Here is a 21127-nt window from a genome sequence, read left to right as displayed (position 1 = left end):
TCTTACTGAGAAACTACAAGATTTCATCTTGAATAGATGTGATAGATGTATAAGTAACTGTTTATGCTGTAACGATGTACAGAAAGGTGTATAACTTGCATATTTTTCTTATTCTGTATGTTTCCTCTGTTTATTTGTTCTTTCAATAAAAATAGATTCAACAATAAAAGCTTTTTTTGGGGATCCGCAGACTGGTTTGGGAACTTTTTTATAGCATTCCAGCATGCTGGAAAACGGACCCTAATGGTGGTGGCCGTACTTTATGTGGTGGTACTGTGTGACAGGTTCCCTTTAAGAAAACATGGAGACAGATTGCTTTTCAATCACAGTGTTTATTAATTCAACATGATTGTGCCATCTCTGTATAAGAAAGTCACAAAGAGCTGGAGTGTGGATGAAAGAGTGGAAATACTATACCTCTGATACACACAGGCCGCACCGTGCAGGTGAATACATGTACACGGAACAGTCTTGTTTATCACAACAACGGTAACTAAGTAAGGGAAGGATGAGAGAAGAAAGGGAACGAGACCGAAGGTATAAGCAGAGGGAAGCAGCTTCAAAGACAAAGTAAAGGGGGCAGCTTTGTAGAAATTACTGTAAATCTCAGCACAGCGTCAGACTGCAGCAAAGTATCATACTGTATCAAGATAACAGGGTGGGGAAGGCCACTGCCACGCCGATTACCATTCCGGCAATGTCAGAGGTTTGCAGCCGATGTGAGAGTGTAAACAGTCAAAAATATAGAAATCCAAATAAAAGCATTGTAATCAGCAATGAGAAGCGGCCAACACAAGACCTGAGTGACTTAAAGGAACCAAGTGAATACAAGCAGAATCCTGGCACCATGGTCTCGGTATCAACCATCACCGACATAAAAGGGTAAAGGCAACACTTGCATTATTGGCCTTTTCTATTCTTTTCTGTATATTTTTTACTTTGTTTTCTAATGAATTAATTGTAAATCCTTTTAGAACAAAGTAAATTAGTGTATATTTTACATAGATGAATACTAGTATATAGTCAAACGATTCTTCATAATAATTGTTACGTCAAACTAAAATAATCTGTTGGTTTTAAAAGTGTTTTCTGGCCAAGAAAAATATGGTGAAAACACGTTATTTTAAAATAACATAGGAAAGCGTGGTCTCCTTACTGATTTTCTACCGCTTCAGTTCCAGCTCTTCTTGGTTCACATCAATATTTTTCAGTTTGCTCATACTAACAAAATACATCAGTGCACTGCAATCAATGAATACATGAATTCCACTATTGATACATAATACTGTGAGATATTTTGTTACATTTTTTATCAAAAATTGTATAAGCCATCCAAACACAGCAAAGGGTATCTCATGTATAAACCCTAGCCCTCCTGAGTCATGCCTCTCTTTACACAAAGGCTTCACATGCGCTGGGGAAGAGATGGGATCCGTGAGGTCAACTTGTCGTGGTTGGATGGCTTGTATATTTGTATTACCTTTTATTTTTATGTATTTAGCGATAATGGAGATTATGTACTGTGTGCTGATGCCTTTTTTAGTATATAGTTTGTATATTGTTCATGGCATGTGGGCACCTGTGCATTATTTTAATTCTGGAGAGATGCTGGCCTTGTCCTACATTTATATAATTTATATGAATTAGTGATACCTACAGTAATGACCCACCACAGCCAGTGATTGCATGCAGGAGTCACATGTCTGTGGGTCAGGATGTCACTGCTGCAGCAGAAACTGGAGATTGGTGGAAACTTCAAAACCAGAGTGTCAGAGTATCAGTTAATGACTTTTTTTTGTTATTATATATAGTGTTCTAAGATGGTCAGGGCTACACTGCAACGTGTGTCCTGCAACCTTAAAGGGAATCTTTAAGCAGGTTTTTGCTATGTAATCTGAGGACAGCAGGAGGTAGGGATTGAGACACATATTTCAGGGATGTGTCACTTATTAGGTTGTGTGCTGTTGTTTCAATACAATAAATGATTAACAGAATATCACTGCCTGGACTATAGCTCATGTGGCTGCTGGTCAGACCACTCCCCCTCCTCTGATAAGCAGCTCATCGTCAATAGGTAAGTATATAGAAAGCTGTGGAGTGGGCGGGGTGAGCTTTTGAGTTCTGCTACATCTAAAAACTCTGATTCCGTCACAATTTCTGCACCCAGTAAACTAAGCGATGCATCTTTGAAATCAGGGTTTCTTTTCCTACATTATGCAGCTCTCAAATGAAGTAGCAAAAACCTTCTGACAGATTCCCCTTAAGATCACAGTTTCACATTGTTGCATCATAGCTAATGATTATTAATGGTATCACATTGTAACCTGTGACAGAGTCGCAAATGTTTCCAATGTATCAGATATACGAATATTGTCTCCGCCAATAGCCTGGGACTTACTTGCCATAGACTTCAATGCAAGTAGCACACAACTGAGGCTCGGGTGTTTTATTCACAAGATCTCAACAGCTCAAAAAGAGTCACATGACAGCAATTCATACACAAGTTGTACAAGGGTTGCACAGCTTGTATGAGAACTGCTGTCATGTTACTCTTCGTCGTGTGGTCCCCTCCTAATTCTTGCTGGTTTAATAGTTCATTTAATACACTGCATGCGGAGAGTTACCATCTGAGATTACAGTATATGCTACAGTATTTCTAGTGATACACACAGTATGCAAATGTTTTAGGCAGAAATGGAAAATGCTGAAAAATAACAATGCTTCCAAAAAGTGTTAATAGTTTATTTTTATTAGTGACCAAAACGCAAAGTGAATGAACAAAAGTGAAATCTAATTTAATTCAATATTTGGTGGGGCCACCACTTTGTCTTCAAAACAGCATAATTTCTTCTAAGTATACTTACACAAAGTCAGGAAGTTTGTAGGATTATAGTCATGTGTATGAGTAACCAATAATACCAAACATGTGATATTGATCATCATTTTCATATGCAAAAGGAGTGCAAGTTAAAGAAAGGTGAATAAAATGATACATAGATACTGGCTATACGATATCTTATTCAATCAATCAATCAATCAAATTTATTATCGCCAAGTACATATTACATATATACAAGGAATTCTTTGTGGCAAAGAGGCAACATAATATATAACAACAGATACAACAAGTAACATCTAACAAGACAGATACAGTATATAGTCTACACATGACGATTTAATTGTTGAACAGAGAGTGGATAGAAGCTGTTCATATGGCGGTTGGTACTGCATTTGGGGACTCTGAAGCGACGTCCTGAAGGGAGTAGTTGGAATGAGGAGTGTCCCGGGTGAGAGGGATCGGATGAAATTTTCAATGCGTGGGATCGAATACTCTTATCATAAAGATCCTGGATTTTAGGCAGGGGGGAGCCTATAATTCTCTCTGCTGTTCTGAAAGTCCTTTGTAAGCGGAGTTTGTCATGCGCAGTGGCTCCCCCATACCAGACTATCAGAGAGGAACAAATCACAGATCTGATGACAGCATTAAAGAATAAGATCAGCAGATTCTTAGACAAACCATATCTTTTCAGCTGACGCAGGAAGAACATCCTCTGTTGTGCTTTTCTTATAACAGCATCCACGTTTTTCCCCCATTTAAGATCATGAGAGATGATAACACCAAGGAATTTGGTCTCTGTGACCCTAAGAACCACTTCGTCATGGATGTAGATTGGAAGTATCTCATGTTGATCTTTCCTAAAATCCACAACCATCTCAGCAGTTTTTTTAGTGTTGAGTACAAGATTATTGGCTTTACACCAATAATTCCAAAGAAATCCATTTTTTTTAATATATCAATAAGCTGTTAAAATGTTTGGCCAGGGCACTGATTTTCATGAGAATCTGCCTCCGGGGATTATTTTAAATACAAGGGGGCATTACCAATGTGAACCAAGTAATGGCTGATATTTGCTTCATGCTCACCGCTGTGCAGTGAGATCAGAACTAACAAAATACAGCAGAAGTGAACTTTGTCTCATTACAAAATTTAGCAGTGTGCTTGTCCCCTCATATTGCTGGTAAGCAGCTCTGCTGCAGAGTTGTGCCTGATTATATATTAAATGCAGCACAGCAGAGTTGAAACTTGTCTCATTACAAACACTCTGCCACTGTCATCCTACAAAGCTGTCAGGCCTGCTGTACTGCCCTTCCCCCACACTGGCTGCCTGTAAAATGGACACTGAAGCACTGTGAAAGGACAACTGTTGATGCAAATGTGTTTTTGATTAACCCCTTAGCGACAGAGCCAGTTTGCAGCTTAATGACCAGGCCAATTTTTACAATTCTGACCGCTGTTCCTTTATGAGGTTATAACTCTGGAACGCTTTAATGGATCCCGCTGATTCTGAGGTTGTTTTTTCGTGACATATTGTACTTCATGTTAGTGGTAAAATTTCTTTGATAAGTCTTGTGCTTTTTTATTAAAAAACAGAAATATGGCGAAAATTTTGCAATTTTAAAACTTTAAATTTTTATGCCCTTAAATCAGAGAGATGTGTCACAAAAATTTCTTAATAAATAACATTTCCCACATGTCTACTTTACAGCACCACAATTTTGGAAGCAAAATTTTTTTTTGTTAGGAAGTTATAAGGGTTAAAAGTTGACCAGCGATTTCTCATTTTACAACAAAATTTACAAAACCATTTTTTTTAGGGACCACATCATATTTAAAGTAATTTTGAGGGGTGTACATGACAGAAAATACCCAAAAGTGGCACCATTCTAAAAACTAGACCCCTCAAGGTGCTGAATACCACATTCAAGAAGTTTATTAACCCTTTAAGTGCTTCACAGGAACTAAAGCAATGTGGAAGGAAAAAATTAACATTTAACTTTTTTTTGCAAAAACTTTACTTCAGAACCAATTTTTTTTATTTTCACAAGTGTTAAAAGAGAAAATCAACCACAAAATTTGTTGTACAATTTCTCCTGAATACGCCGATACCCCATATGTGGGGGTAAACCACTTTTTCAGCACACGGCAAAGCTCGGAGCGCCGTTTGACTTTTTCAACGCAGAATTGGCTGGAATTGAGATCGGATGCCATGTTGCGTTCGGAGAGCCCTTAATGTGCCTAAACAGTGGAAACCTCCAACAAGTGACCCCCCCCAAGGAACTTATCTAGATGTGTGGTGAGCACTTTGAACCTTCAAATGCTTCACAGAAGTTTATAACGTAGAGCCGTGAAAATAAGAAATCCATTTTTTTCCACAAAAATTATCTTTTTGCCCCCAAATTTTTATTTTTACAAGGGTAACAGGAGAAATCATACCCCCACAGTTATTGTGCGATTTGTCCTGAGTACGCTGATACCTTATATGTGGGGGTAAACCACTGTTTGGGCACATGGGAGAGCTTGTAAGGGAAGGAGTGACATTTTGGAATGCAGACTTTGATGGAATGGTCTGCGGGCATCATGTTGCGTTTGCAGAGCCCCTGATGGGCCTAAACAGTGGAAAGCCCCCACAAGTGACCCCATTTTGGAAACTAGACCCATTAAGGAACTTATCTAGATGTGTGGTGAGCACTTTGAACCTTCAAGTGCGTCACAAAAGTTTATAATGTAGAGCCATGAAAATAAAAAATCCATTTTTTTTCCACAAAAATGATCTTTTCACCCCCAAATTTTTATTTTTACAAGGGTAACAGGAGAAATCATACCCCACAGTTGCTGTGCGAATTGTCCTGAGTACGCCGATACCCCATATGTGGGGGGAACCACTGTTTGGGTGCATGGGAGAGCTCGGAAGAGAAGGAGTGCCATTTTGGAATGCAGACTTTGATGGAATGGTCTGCGGGCGTCATGTTGCATTTGCAGAGCCCCTGATGGGCCTAAACAGTGGAATCCCCCCACAAGCGACTCAATTTTGGAAATTAGACCCCCTAAGGAACTTATCTAGATGTGTGGTGAGCACTTTGAACCCCCAAGCACTTTACAGAAGTTTATAAACGCAGAGCAGTGAAAATAAAAAGTCTTTTTTATTTCCACAAAAAGTGATTTTTTTAGACCCCCAAAGTTGGTAAATAGTGGAAACCCCTCAATTCTTGCTCCAACCCTAACCCCAACACACCCCTAACCCTAATCCCAACCCTAATCCTTAATCCCAACCCTAATCCTTAATCCTAATTCTAACCCTAATCCTAGTTCGCCCTACCCCTAATTCTAACCCTAACCCTAGCCCTAGCTCTAACCCTAGCCCAACCTTAACCCTAGCCCAACCCTAACCATAGCCTAACCCTAACCCTAGCCCAACCCTAACCTTAGCCCTAACCCTAACCCTAATGGAAAACTGAAAAAAAAATATTTTCTTTATTTCGTTATGTTGGCCTAACTAAGGGGGTGATAAACGGGGGGGTTATGTACTATTTTGTTTATTTTGATCGCGATGATAGTTTATCATCGTGATCAAAATGAATGAATGGAATCTGCGCCCGCCATTTTCCCCGGATCCAAGATGGCGGCGCCCACCGGAGGACGCCGGCTGGACACAGGACCACCGGAGGGGACAGAGAACCACGGAGAGGTACCGGGGGGATCGGGGACCCTCTTTCTCTCTCTGATGTGCGAAAGAGAAATTAAATGTAAAATTGCGGCTTTTTTTGCGGTCGCCGTTATAGGGTTAATAACGGCGATCGCAAAAGCGGGGTCGGGAAAAACTGACCGATTCATGTTCTCTGGGGTCTCGGCTACCCCCGGCAGCCAAGACCCCGGAGAAAATCCAACACTGGGGGGGCGCTATTCACTTTCTCCACAGCGCAGTGAATTAGCTGCGCTGTGGTTTTAGTACAGATAAATACCGCCATTAAAAGGCGTATTGGCGGTCGCTAAGGGGTTAAACAAAGTTCACATCTGCTGTGCTGTGTTAGTTATGAATTCACTACAGAACTGTGTGTGATTATTAGAGTAAAGCATCAGTCATTACATGTCACACTGGTAACTCCCCCTTTTTACTTACAATAATCCGCAGAGGTAGATTCTCAGGGAGATCAGTGTCCAGCCCATAGGACTGCAGATATCAAGGTGTCATTTTATTCAACTTTATGTGAGCTACAAGCCCATTTAGATGGTTTAGGAGGGATGATCCTACTGTCAGATTCCCTTTAACTGAAACAGAAATAGCTGTAAAGGAGACTTACATCTAAGTGAGGAACAACTCTGCTATAAAGATGAGATTGTGGAACACTGTTTCATGGTACAGGTTATACACCATAGCAAGACTGAGCACAGCTACAAAACACAAGATAGTTGCTGTATCAACAAGGTATCTTCCATGAAAAGTTTTTAAAGAAAAGAAGAAGCAACAAGAAATGGGCAGCATTGAGGACCATAGACATAGTCGGTGAAGGAGAATCAGTGTAGCAGAGGAAAGACACATCATGCTTATTTCTATCAAAATTGGAAGATGTTCAGTGTTGCCATCAGCTCGGAACTAAATCAGTCTGACCCAGCTACAATAATCTACTCTTTGGCCAGAAGTTGTTTTCATGGAAGAATGGCGACCAAAAATCATACCTTCAAAATGGATTTAAGGCCAACAGGGAAGTATGGTTGATGTTCCTTTAAAGTTTGAAGCTACATTTCAGCAAATGATGTTGGGGATTTGGTCAAGATTAAAGGTGTCTTCAATGCTGAGAAATAGAAATGTAAGCATATACTTAATTGCTACACCATCAAGAAGACATCTGACGGGCTCCAAATTTATTCTGTAGCAGGACAACAACCCCAAACATACAACCAATATCATTTGGAACTTATCTTCAATAAGAAGTCCTGAAAGTGATGATTTGGCCCCCACAGAGCTCTGTTCTCATCATTATCTAGTATGTCTGAGATTACATAGAGAAACATGGAAAAACTGCAGAATTTGTACAAGCCTACTAAGACAGGGTCTTATATTATTTTTTGCTGCTAATGATGGGTTAAAGCTTTCATGAGATGTTGATTTTTTTCTTCAAGAATAAATGTTGTTGTTCATGGAAAAAATAAGACATTTATTCAAATATAATCATGTCATCACACACACACCACTTGCACATGTATACACACATATGCATTGCACATACACACGTATAGTTATGTGAAAAAGTGTTTGCCCCCTTTCTGATTTCCTATTCTTTTGCATGTTTGTCACACTTAAATGTTTCAGATCACCAAACAAATTAAAATATTAGAGAAAGATGACACAAGTAGTGATGGGCGAACTCAAACAGTAATGTACGGGGTCCGTACCGAACACCTACTGTGCGGGCACGGACCTTGAACACAGACTTCTCCAGAAAGTCTGTGTTATTGTTTGGGTTCAGCACCTCTAACATGGAATGTTTGCCACATTGTCATCTGCATGACAGCATGAAAAACACTGGCGGTTCTAAGAACTGCAGTTCATCTCACAGCCATCCGCAGTGATCGGCCGTAAAAAGGTTATCTACGGTCACAGAGGCATTGGATGATGTGAGTGCTATGCCTACTACTACTACAGCGAGAGCAGGTGGCGGCTGATGGGAGTATTCATCAGCTGGAGCCTGCACTATAAATAAATACCTTTTAAAGATCTATTTTTGATAACAAGCATGGTGAAACTGACAGTTGTGGGATGCAACCCTTAGCTGTCAGCTTTATCATGGTTGGCTGTCAAAAATAGAGTTGTCCCCATGCCGGTTTTTTAAAAATTTAAATAAATAATTTAAAAAACGGCTTGGGCCCCCCCATTTTAACGACCAGCTAAGCTAAAGCAGACAGCTGGGGGCTGGTATTGTCAGACTGGTAAGGGGCCATGGATATTGGCCCCTTCCAGCCCCTCCCAGCCTAAAAATAGCAGCCTACAGCCTCCCCAGAAAAGGGATATCTATTAGATGCGTCAATTCTGGCGTTTTGCCTGCCTTGCTCTTCAGGGGTTCATATTTGTGGGGTTCATCTTTGTATTTTCAGGTGACATCAAGCCCAGCAGTTTGTAATGGAGAGGTGTTTATAAGACACCTCTCCATTACTAACCCCATAGTCATATGATCAGTAAAATCACCAAGAATAAAGTCCTTTGTTTTAAATAAAAATACACACCATTTTACAAAGTTATTTAAAAACATACACAGCATTTTTTTTTTGCATTTTTCCTGCGGATTTACCAAAAAATCCACTCAAAAAACGCTTAAAAGAAGCTTCCCATTCATTTTAATGCATTTTGCACATTTTGTGCATATTGATGCATTTTGTTCCGCAAAAAAACGCTTCGCGGTAAAAGAAACGCAGCATGCTCATTAATTTCGTGGAAAATTCCACATTTCTAGCTATTTTCTATGTGTCTGGGGACGTGCTTCAAAAATCGCGGCAAAAATGCGCAAAAATCTTAGCAAAAACGCGCATTTTCTGGGAAGGAGTCCGGTTTTTATGCAGAAATTTTCTGCATACGTGTGCACATAGCCTTATACTCACATTATGCCCATTCCATTAATGCCCTGGTCTCCTGTTAAAAAGCAAAAATAAAAAACAACAATATCCCTCATCTGTCTGACATACTATCCCATGCTGTAATACATTTTTGCAAAAATTGCTTTTCATCTTGGATGGTGCCAAGATGTGATAGCATAGGCTGAAAACCACGGGAGAATGAGCTGCTGTGAGCGCAGCGTCAGTGACTAGCAGTGATGTCATCAAGATTACCACAGGTCACTAAAGCTGCATTCCCAGCTCACTTCAGTGTGAGCTGGACCGATGAACTGCAGTGGCCTCAGTAAGATCGCCGCTAGCACTGTGAAAAAAGTCACGGTGCAGCGCTGAGCTCAGTGAGTTCATTTTTTTTAAATTTATAGCGCAGAAGTTGGTTGATGAATATTCCCTTCAGTTGCCACCTGCTCTTGCTGTTATTTGTAGCAGTAGGCATAGGAGTAGTACTCTCTCATCATCCGACGCCTCTGTGAACGGAGGTAAACTTTTTGCCGCTGGTCACAGCTGCTGTCTCATGCTGTCATCTGACAGCAAGGGAACTGCAGCTGTCTGGCCACTGGTAACAATCTTACCACCGATCAAAGGCAATGTTTGCCGTGTTGTCATCCAGATGACAGTATGGTAAACAACTTATGTTTGGGCCCCCATTCATGCGGATGGGGTCCGGGTACTGTTCTGGTATCCGAACCAAACTGTCACAATGTGACTGACCCGGTGTGACATGACCCAATGGTTAGTCGGTCACCTAACAGCACAAAACAACACAATGCTGATGAAATAAAGCAGAGGGAGGCCCTGACAATAGGGAATCAGGGACGGTCACCTCCTGAGCTCCAACCTGAGCCTGCCCCTGTTATAACCTAACTCCCTTTGCAGGTCCTTCCCCCTGCCGACATCAGGATACCTCATCCCTAAAATGTCACCTAAAACTGCCCTAGCTAGTGCACTGGCGGGTGACAGGCACTAGCCGCACCACTGCAGGTAAGAAACACAGGGGGGACGTGACAGACACCAAAGGGACAAGGTAACAAAAGTACAACTTAGCTTTTCTCTGCTGCAAAGCACTGCACAGCAGGATAGAGACACCAGATGCAACGTTTGAAGCTGAAGCACCACTGCACCCAGGAAGCTCCTGTCTCCAGCTCGGTCGCTTTAGAATGAACAAACACCGACAGTCAACTGATGCATCAGGTGACCTTTTAAAGGATGTGGGAGTGGTCACCACCCACATCAGTAAACGCACCAGCAATACAATTACACCAGCAGGCCAGTGGGGAAAGAAACTGACATTAACCCCCGATGGCCTGAAAGGAAAAAGTTTTAATCTGAGAAGCTAGATCTCCCACAGATCCAATAATGGATTGTGACACAAACTTTTTTGAAATGTTCGGCCGGATCCGCCAAACCTGAACATCCAGGTGTTTGCCCATCACTAAGCATAAATTCCAGTTTTTAAATGATGTTCTTTATTATTAAGGAAAAAGGAAAACCAAAACCTACAGAGGCTTTTGTGAAAAAGTGAATTTTGTAGGAATTTTGGTCCTCTCATCTTTGCAGAATTACTGTAATTCAGCCACATTGGAGGGTTTCTGAGCATGAACTGCCGTTTTAAGGTCATGCCACAGCATCTCAATCGGATTAAGGTCAGCACTTTGACTAGGCCACTCCAACATCTCAATTTTGTTTTTCTTAATCCTTCAGAATGTTTTAGTAGACAGCAGAATTCATGGCCATTTGCCACAGCAAGTCTTCCAGGCCATGAAACAACAAAACAGCCCCAGACCATCACACTACCATGACAATATTTTGCTGTTGGTATGATGTTCCTTTTCTGAAATGCTGTGTTACTTCTACACCAGATATAATGGGACATACACCTTCCAAAAAGATCAACTTTTGTCAGTCCACAAAGTATTCTCCCTAAAGTCTTGAGGATCATCAAGATGTTTTCTGTCAAAACTGAGATAAGCCTTTATGTTATTGCTCAGCAGAGGTTTTTGTCTTGGAACTCTGTCATGCAGGCCATTTTTGCCTAGTCTCTTTCTTATGGTGGCATCATGAACACTGACCCTAACTGAGGCAAATGAAGTCTGCAGTTGTTTGGATGTTGATGTGGGGTCTTTTGTAACCTTTTGGATGAGTCATTGCAGCGCTCTTGGAGTAATTTTGGCTGGCTGGCCACTCTTGGGAAGGCTCACCACTGTTTCATGTTTTCCATTTGTGGATAATGGCTCTCACTGTGGTTTGCTGGAGTCCCAAATCTCGTGAAATGGCTTTATAACCTTTTCCAGACTGATAGATCTCAATTACTTTGTTTCTCATTTGTTCTAGAGTTTCACTGGATAGAGGCATGATGTCTCGTTTTTTTAGGAGCTTTTGGTCTCCTTTGCTTTGTCAGCCAGGTCCTATTTAAGTGATTTCTTGATTGAGAACAATTTTGACAGTAATCTGGCCTGAGTACCTTTCACTTAAAAATTGCATTTTGTGTTTACTTGTGTTATTTTTATCTAATATTTACATTTTTTTGGTGATCTGAAATATTTAAGTGTGACAAACATGGAAAAGAATAGGAAATCAGGAAAGGGGCAAACTATTTTTCACACAACTATATACACAGATACTGCACATACGGTACATACCAGCCTGTCTCCACTTCATTTCTTATAGACTCCTGCAGATAAAGGACCTTTGGTGACATCATGGTCACATAACCATAATGACACCAAAGGTCTTTAAGCTGCCTTAACCTCACAATAGAAACGCTGTGGGCCCATAAGAGAGTGGTGGCTCTGGTCAATTTACTAGTTACCCCCTCCTCTTACTTTTGGAGTAGTGCTTATATTTGAAGCATACATTAAAAATCCTGTAAAATCATGCTAGGGCTTATTTTGGGGGAAAATATCCACAGAAGATCTGTAATTAGTTCTCCAAGATATTTGTAACAGCCTCCCTGCCAAGCTCAAAAACTGTATGCAAGTTTACCCAGAATAACTGATGCTGTTTTAAAGGCAAAGATTTGTCACACCAAATATTAAGTTTAATAATAATAATTTTATTTCTATAGCGCCAACATATTCCGCAGCACTTTACATTATAGAGGGGACTTTTGCAGACAATAGACATTATAGCATAGCATAGCAATAAACACATAGATCAAAACGGATACCAATAGGAATGAGGGCCCTGCTCGCAAGCTTACAATCTAAGTTTAGATTTCTCTTTTGCTCATTGACTTTGTACTTTGTTAATGAACACTTCTATTTCTTTTAAAGCATTGTTACATCACATCATTTTTTCCACACCTGCCTGAAATTTTGCACCGTACTGTATAATAGGCTTAATATTGTGCGTCACTGAAATGAATGTGATGACTAATGATGATATGAGCAATGTAAGGCTCCTAAAGCTGGCCATAAATGCAATGATGACAAATGAATTATTTAAAAACTGAAAAGGACAATTGTTATCAAATGATTGCTCAAACATTACAATCTAAGAATTAATTTGCTCTGCTGCAAAATATACATGTATCAATGATGAACAGATAAGACTTTATACACAGCTGCAATGTTCGCTCTTCATGTATGCAATTTACGACAAGAAATTTCTAAATGAAGCACATGAGCCCATATAAAATTTGGTGTAAAGCACACTATCAGATCTAATTAATACTACCCCATTTTTCTACAGACTCGCTCACTCACATGTATCTGAGTTCTCCAGGAGACATCCAATTATCCCCATGCGTTATGTGATGCCCTGGAAGCAAGACATGGTGAACAGGAAGCTAATTACAAGGGTGAAAAGCAAGAACCCAATACATTTTTATTTACTTATTTTGTATTTTGCATATTGAAGGTTAAGATAGCTTTTTACTTTTAAAGTTTTTTTTATACTTTTAATATAGAGAAGAGATGGAATTGGTTGTCTACAAAAAGTAGAGAATGTCGTAAAATTAAAAAAGATGGGTTATTGATTCCTCCGCTTTTCTGATGCCACTGCTCAAGTGGTCTCCTCTGTCTTTCACCCACTCCGCAGCAGTATTTACCATTTCCTCATTTTTACCACACATGTGAATGTACCCTAAACATGTTGCAGTATCTATGGTTTTTAGTTGTATTTTTTTTTGTTGTGTTTTAGAGGAAACCTGTCATCTGTTCCATGCTGCCCAGACTATGGACAGCAGGAATCAAAGCCTGCCTGAATGATTGCAGCCACATATATTCTTCTCCGAGAAATATAGAGTCTGAAGATCCAGCTGGGTACCATAGGGACAAAAAGGGACTAGTCTAACGCCGTCCCCAGCCATCTTCTATCTGCACCGCTCTAGTTGACTGACAGGTTTCTTCCGTGTGCACATGTCTGGGTCGACCTCCACCAAGCCAGGGCATAACGGTTGCAAACGGTCACGGTCTTCACGGCGGCGAGCTGGCTTTAGCAGAATCAAAAGGGGAATGTTGTGGAAGGGACGCACAATCAGCATGTCCAGACCTCAGTTGCAACAGGGAAAAAAAATCACTTTTACTGGAGCAGTTTATGATGATGATTACAGCTCTTCAAAGTTATTCAGTACACTGAGCCAACAGAACCCCATGGTGTGATGATCCCGGCTCTTTTCTGTCAATGTGTAGCAGCTCTCCTCACTCCCACTGCATATAGCACTATACGTCCACTAAAACCTCTCCTCTCAATCTGGACCTTGACACTATGTCCCATTAGGCTGCACAGATTTTGCTGCAGTCCCGACAGCAACGACATCAAAGGCACAGGCTGGCCTCTTTAAAGGGAATCTGTCGCCCTTTTTTCGACTCTTTGCTGCCGGTACCGACATCAGGGGCTTATCTACAGCATTCTGTAATGCTGTAGATAAGCCCCCGATGTAACTTGAAAGATAAGAAAAAAGAGTTAGATTATACTCACCGGAGAGGGGGTGGTCCGGTTCGATGGGTGTCGCGGTCCGGTCCGACGCCTCCCATCTTCATACGATGCCGTCCTCTTCTTTCCTTCCTGTCGTGGCTCCGGCGCAGGCACACTGCTCTATTCTGTTGAGGGCAGAGCAGAATACCGCAGTGCGCAGGCGCCGGACCTCTCTGACCTCTCCCGGCGCTTGCGCACTGCAGGACTCTGCTCTGCCCTCAATAGGGCAGAGCAGTGCGCCTGCGCAGGAGCCACAACAGGAAGAAAATAAGAGGACGGCATCGTATGAAGATGGGAGGCGCCAGACCAGACGGCGACACCCATCGGACAGGACCGCACCCGGGTGAGTATAATCTAACTCCGTTTTCTTATCTTTCAGGTTACATCGGGCTTATTTACAGCATTACAGAATGCTGTAGATAAGCCCCTGATGGCGGTGCCGGCAGCAAAGAGTCGAAAAAAAGGATGACAGATTCCCTTTAATCTCCAGCATCACTCAATCCCAGGGGCGCAGGATTTCTTCTCCTGGGCTAGTTGTTCTTCTGTAGGGGCAGTTACCCAATAGACTGCAAAATAGCCCTTACACTAATTACATGTATACATGTAAAAATGACTGAAGATCTGGCATCTCATGCCATCAGAGTTCACAGGCATTTGTGACGCCTGACTTTGCAAGTCGCCACATACATAGATAGAGAGCTGCCAATCACGTCGAGCAGCACTGGGAAAAGCCTGCTGGGAGCTTCAAACTTCATACTGTCTTCAAATTATATTTTCTCTGAAACAGCAGAGAGATAACATAGAAAAATATACCTGGCTACAACCGTGCAGCCAATCTCTGATTCATGCTGTTCGTAGTTTGGGCAGCATGAATCAGGTGACAGGTTCCCTTTAACATTACAAATTGTGTGATTCCTAGTAAGCTACAATGATTTGTAATGCAACAAAAATTACCATCTGCGATCAGTAATTGGCTGCAGCGGTTACATGGATATGGATATCGTCAAATCATCAGATCAGTAATAGGTCTTATATTATTTTACTAGCTGTTTCCAGCCAGCTAACGCTCGGCACGCTCATTGCTATCTAATTAACGCTGCTGGTGATTACACTAAAGTAAATAATGACAACATTCAATAGCGCTTACGCAGGTGGTAAATTAAATTAAAATGAAGTTAATAACAATAATAATCATTACAAATCTGAATAATACTAATGATACATTTTATTCACAGTGTAAAATCAAAAACAAACTGGATTCAGTAAGATGTGCGTTTTTTATTCATTCCAGCATCTAAACAAATTTCATAACGAAACAAATTAAGTTAAAATTTCTCTGTAAACACAATTAAATGTTCGTTTATCTTAGCTGAAGTGGTTGAATTACATAGAAAGGAAGTGCTGCATGTGATAATGTGGGGGGGCGGAGCCTCGTGTGGTAATGTGTGGGGAAGGAGCCTCGTGTGGTAATGTGTGGGGACGGAGCCTTGTGTGGTAATGTGTGGGGACGGAGCCTCGTGTGGTAATGTGGGGGGACGGAGCCTCGTGTGGTAATGTGGGGGGGCGGAGCCTCGTGTGGTAATGTGTGGGGACGTAGCCTCGTGTGATAATGTGAGGGGGCGGAGCCTCATGTGGTAATGTGTGGGGACGGAGTCTTGTGTGGTAATGTGGGGGGATGGAGCCTCGTGTGGTAATGTGGGGGGCGGAGCCTCGTGTGGTAATGTGTGAGGACGTAGCCTCGTGTGATAATGTATGGGGGCGGAGCCTCGTGTGGTAATGTGTGGGGACGGAGCCTCGTGTGGTAATGTGTGGGGACGCAGCCTCGTGTGGTAATGTGGGGGGACGGAGCCTCGTGGTAATGTGGGGGAACGGAGTCTCGTGTGGTAATGTGTGGGGACAGAGCCTCGTGTGGTAATGTGTGAGGACGGAGCCTCGTGTGGTAATGTGTGGAGACAGAACTTCGTGTGGTAATGTGCAGGGACGGAGCCTCATGTGGTAATGTGGGGGGGCGGAGCCTCGTGTGTTAATGTGTGAGGACGGAACCTCGTGTGGTAATGTGTGGGGACAGAGCCTCGTGTGGTAATGTGGAGGGACGGAGCCTCGTGTGGTAATGTGGGGGGGCGGAGCCTCGTGTGGTAATGTGTGGGGACGGAGACTTGTGTGGTAGTGAGTGGGGACAGAGCCTCGTGTGGTAATGTGGGGGACGGAGCCTCGTGTGGTAATGTGGGGGACGGAGCCTCATGTGGTAATGTGAGGGAACGGAGCCTCGTGTGGTAATGTGTGGGGACAGAGCCTCGTGTGATAATGTGGGGGGACGGAGCCTCGTGTGTTAATGTGTGAGGACGGAGCCTCGTGTGGTAATGTGTGGGGACTGAGCCTCATGTGGTAATGTGTGGGGACGCAGCCTCATGTGGTAATGTGTGAGGACGTAGCCTTGTGTGGTAATGTGTGGGGACGGAGCCTCGTGTGGTAATGTGGGGGGATGGAGCCTCGTGTGGTAATGTGTGGGGACGGAGCCTCGTGTGGTAATGTGTGGGGATGCAGCCTCATGTGGTAATGTGTGAGGACGTAGCCTCATTTGGTAATGTGTGGGGATGGAGCCTCGTGTGGTAATGTGGGGGGATGGAGCCTCATGTGTTAGTGTGTGAGGACGGAGCCTCGTGTGGTAATGTGTGGGGACAGAGCCTCGTGTGGTAATGTGTGGGGACGCAGCCTCATGTGGTAATGTGTGGGAACGGAGCCTCGTGTGGTAATGTGGGGGGACAGAACCTCGTGTGGTAATGTGGGGGGACGGAGCCTCTTGTGGTAATGTGTGGGGACGGAGCCTCGTGTGGTAATGTGTGGGGATGGAGCCTCGTGTGGTAATGTGTGGGGACGGAGCCTCGTGTGGTAATGTGCGGGGATGGAGCCTCGTGTGGTAATGTGTGGGGACGTAGCCTCGTGTGGTAATGTGTGGGGACGCAGCCTCGTGTGGTAATGTGTGGGGACGGAGCCTCGTGTGGTAATGTGGGGGGAAGGAGCCTCGTGTGGTAATTTGTGGGGACGGAGCCTCGTGTGGTAATGTGTGGGGACGGAGCCTTGTGTGGTAATGTGAGGGAACAGAGCCTCGTGTGGTAATGTGTGGGGACGGAGCCTCGTGTGGTAATGTGGGGGGACGGAGCCTCGTGTGGTAATGTGTGGGGACGGAGCCTCATGTAGTAATGTGCGGGGGCGGAGCCTCGTGTTGGTAATGTGGGGGAACGGAGCCTCGTGTGGTAATGTGTGGGGACGGAGCCTCATGTGGTAATGTGTGGGGACGGAGCCTTGTGTGGTAATGTGGGGGAACGGAGCCTCGTGTGGTAATGTGTAGGAACGGAGCCTCGTGTGGCAATGTGTGGGGACAGAGCCTCGTGTGGTAATGTGGGGGGACGGAGCCTCGTGTGGTAATGTGGGGGGGCGGGATTATGTGTGGTAATGTGGTGGGGGCGGGATTATGTGTGGTAATGTGGTGGCGGCGGGATTATGTGTGTTGATGTGGTAGGGGGGTGGGATTATGTGTGGTGATGTGGTGGGGGGCGGGATTATGTGTGGTGATGTGGTGGGGGGACGGGATTATGTGTGGTGATGTGGTGGGGGGACGGGATTATGTGTGGTGATGTGGTGGGGGGCGGGATTATGTGTGGTGAATTATGTGTGGTGATGTGGTGGGGGGGCGGGATTATGTGTGGTGATGTGGTGGGGGGCGGGTTTATGTGTGGTGATGTGGTGGGGGCGGGATTATGTGTGGTGATGTGGTGGGGGGGCGGGATTATGTGTGGTGATGTGGGAGGGCAGGATTATGTGTGGTGATGTGGTGGGTGGGGCGGGATTATGTGTGGTGATGTGGTGGGTGGGGCGGGATTATGTGTGGTGATGTGGTGGGCGGGGCGGGATTATGCGTGGTGATGTGGTGGGGGGCGGGATTGTGTGTGGTGATGTGGTGGGGGGACGGCATTGTGTGTTGGGATGTGGTGGGGGGGTGGGATTATGTGTGGTGATGTGGTGGGGGGACAGGATTGTGTGGGGTGATGTGGTGTGGGGGCCGGATTGTGTGTGGTAAAGTGGTGGGGGGCGGGATTGTGTGTGGTAATGTGGTGGGGGCGGGATTGTGTGTGGCAATGGGGTGGGGGCCGGATTATGTGTGGTGATGTGGGGGCGGAGCTACTGTGCAGGGGGCGGGATTAGCGAGTAATCACGATGCCTCTTATATATATAGATGCCAAGTTCACTCTTCGATCCTGTCCAATTTTTTGTTACCAATTATTTTTTATAAGGTTAATACAGATGTTTTGTATAACAGTACGAATAAAATAAACAATTCACACGGTATAAAAAGTAAAATACATTTGCTGATGTACTGAGGAGACAATGACTGTGATTACCATTGAACGGGGCCCTGAGAAACCCGCATTGGTTATTTACTGACTGAGTCCTGTGGCAGAGCTGCTATTAATCTTCCATAGTTGGTAATTACCTTTCACTCCTTAAAAATAGACTCATTAAAATTGTATTTTCATCTGATCCAAGGGATTCCCAACACAATGACCTTAATAATATGTTAAAGTAGCCTTACCAACCAATATATTATAAGAGGTGTCGGCATTATTTCTCTGAGAATCAATAAGTGATTTCCTCTAGCACGCAGATCTGGCCGGGCTGTACAGAGGCCCTCAGGAAGAGAGCCTGTTTTTGCAGAACAAAGAAAGGCTATGTCATGGAGAAGAACATCACATCATCATGGAGAAGATGAAAGTCCCATCACAACATCGGATGACAGATTTCCCTTTGCACTCTCCTTTGTCCAGATACCAGAGTTACATGATTAACCAGAAAACTAGAATGCTTAGATCATACCAATAGAGGCATTGTTTCCTACCTTCTATTGAATGACCCAGAGGCCCCAACCACTGGCCTACACTGTAATCTTCCCATTCCTTTTGTTTCACAATCTGCAGCGATCAGCATGTTTCTTTGTCTGTCCATACCCAACATATACTGTCATTGTGGCTAATAAAAGCACACAACAAAAAGACCCATGTATTCAAGCATCTTCTTGTTAAAGTGTCTACTTCATATGAAAGGAATAATTAAGACTGGTCAAAATTAAATTGATTCTAAATCTATGTAAATGTGAAAAACAAAGGTTAAAGGGTTACTTTCATGTTCATTAATGGGTACATTTTAGAATGTTCTTGTAAAAAAAAGCAACTTTGCAATTTATTTGCTATTAAAAATCTTCTCTGGTCTCAAGGAAGGGGATAAATTTAGCATTCACTGCTTATTGCCTAGGTTATAGAATATGTGCAGTGCTTACATGCTCTTTACAATGGAGCTTGTAAACACTGCTCTGAAACTGGCCGGATCACTGAGGCACACTGTTAGGTCATGATCCCAGCTAACTTCAGTGCTGCTTGCAGCATGGAAGAGTGCGCCGTTTGGGCCAGTGGTATGATACTCCTTCCATGTCAATATGATCGCTTGCACAGTGCTCCTTGGGATGATTAAAGTTTTGGAAATCATTTTGTATCCAAATCACTAAGTCTATGGGAAAACTGAGCATTTTTACCCCAAACCCCCCGGGGGTCCTTTTAGGGTCTAAAAACGTCTGAAATCGATGGGAACAGTACTCCAATGACACGGGAACATCATGGGGAAGACCCCTGGAAGCATTTCTGACTCCTAGGTCACTGCTCTGACCAATGTTGTCAGAGTGTGACGCCACTTTTACAGGCGCACACTAAAACATACAAAAACAAAACTAAAATGGATTTTCCAGGGAAATATGTTAAGGAACATCCTTTCCAGGGTAATAATTTGTATGTAAGGCAAAATAAATAACCCCCCAAAAAATGTACCTCCACCACTTGGGCTATGTTCACACGTAGTGTTTTTGATGCGGTTTTCAACTTTACCATTGCTTTCAACCAAGACAAATGCATTCACTGGGAAATGTCATTTTAACATTTAACAACCTTAGCTGGCCATGTGGTGTGTGACACTTCATCGGACACATCCTGTTTCATTTATGAAGGAAAAACCTATTTTTCTAAGGTCATCAGTCGGCATTACTATTCTTAAAGGGCCATTATTAAACAGTGGGTCTCCTATACTGTTATTGCCTATGCAATGAGTGACTGGGCTGCCAAAAATTAGGATGCACCCCGATACCCCTTTGACGAGACATACAGGAGGGCCTCATGACAAAAATATTCCCATAAGAAAGTGGATCTCCCATACTGTTTGCCTATGCATTGACTGCAAGGCCTGAACCAAAGTAACACGCACCCCAATAACCTTTTCAACAGATGTATTTGAGGGCCTCATGACAAAAATGTTCCCATTAGAAGAAAGTGTGTCTCCCATACTGTTAGCCTAGGCATTGAATGCAAGGCCTGCCCCGCACCAAAGTAACACGCACCCAGTAACCCTTTCAACAGATGTACTTGAGGGCCTCATGACAAAGATGTTCCCATTAGAAGAAAGTGTGTCTCCCATACTGTTTGCTTATGCATTGAATGAAAGGCCTGGCCTGCACCAAAGTAACACGCACCCCAATAACCCTTTCAACAGATGTATTTGAGGGCCTCATGACAAAAAAGTTCCCATTAGAAGAAAGTGTGTCTCCCATAGTGTGTCTCCCATACTGTTAGCCTATGCATTCAATGCAAGGCCTGCCCTGCACCAAAGTAACATGAACTCCAATAAGCCATTGAACCCACGTACTGGATGGCCACATGAAAACCAAGT

At 43.2% G+C, this 21127-nt stretch overlaps 1 protein-coding gene across 1 annotated transcript; it reads left to right on the top strand.

Annotated features, from left to right (window-relative positions):
- The first annotated feature begins 499 nt into the window (after positions 1-499).
- SPMIP10 (sperm microtubule inner protein 10) lies at positions 500-19412 on the top strand. The gene is made up of 3 exons (XM_073577361.1): positions 500-882; positions 13136-13244; positions 19019-19412. Exons 1-3 carry the CDS (start codon positions 698-700, stop codon positions 19238-19240), a joined length of 516 nt encoding a protein of 171 aa, XP_073433462.1. The 5' UTR covers positions 500-697; the 3' UTR covers positions 19241-19412.
- The last annotated feature ends 1715 nt before the right edge of the window (positions 19413-21127 follow it).

This window comes from Dendrobates tinctorius, unplaced genomic scaffold (assembly GCF_039654945.1).
Source record: "Dendrobates tinctorius isolate UK_male_01 unplaced genomic scaffold, ASM3965494v1 ptg000003l, whole genome shotgun sequence".
NCBI classification, from domain to species: domain Eukaryota; kingdom Metazoa; phylum Chordata; class Amphibia; order Anura; family Dendrobatidae; genus Dendrobates; species Dendrobates tinctorius.
This window is presented reverse-complemented; position numbering and strand designations above follow the sequence as displayed.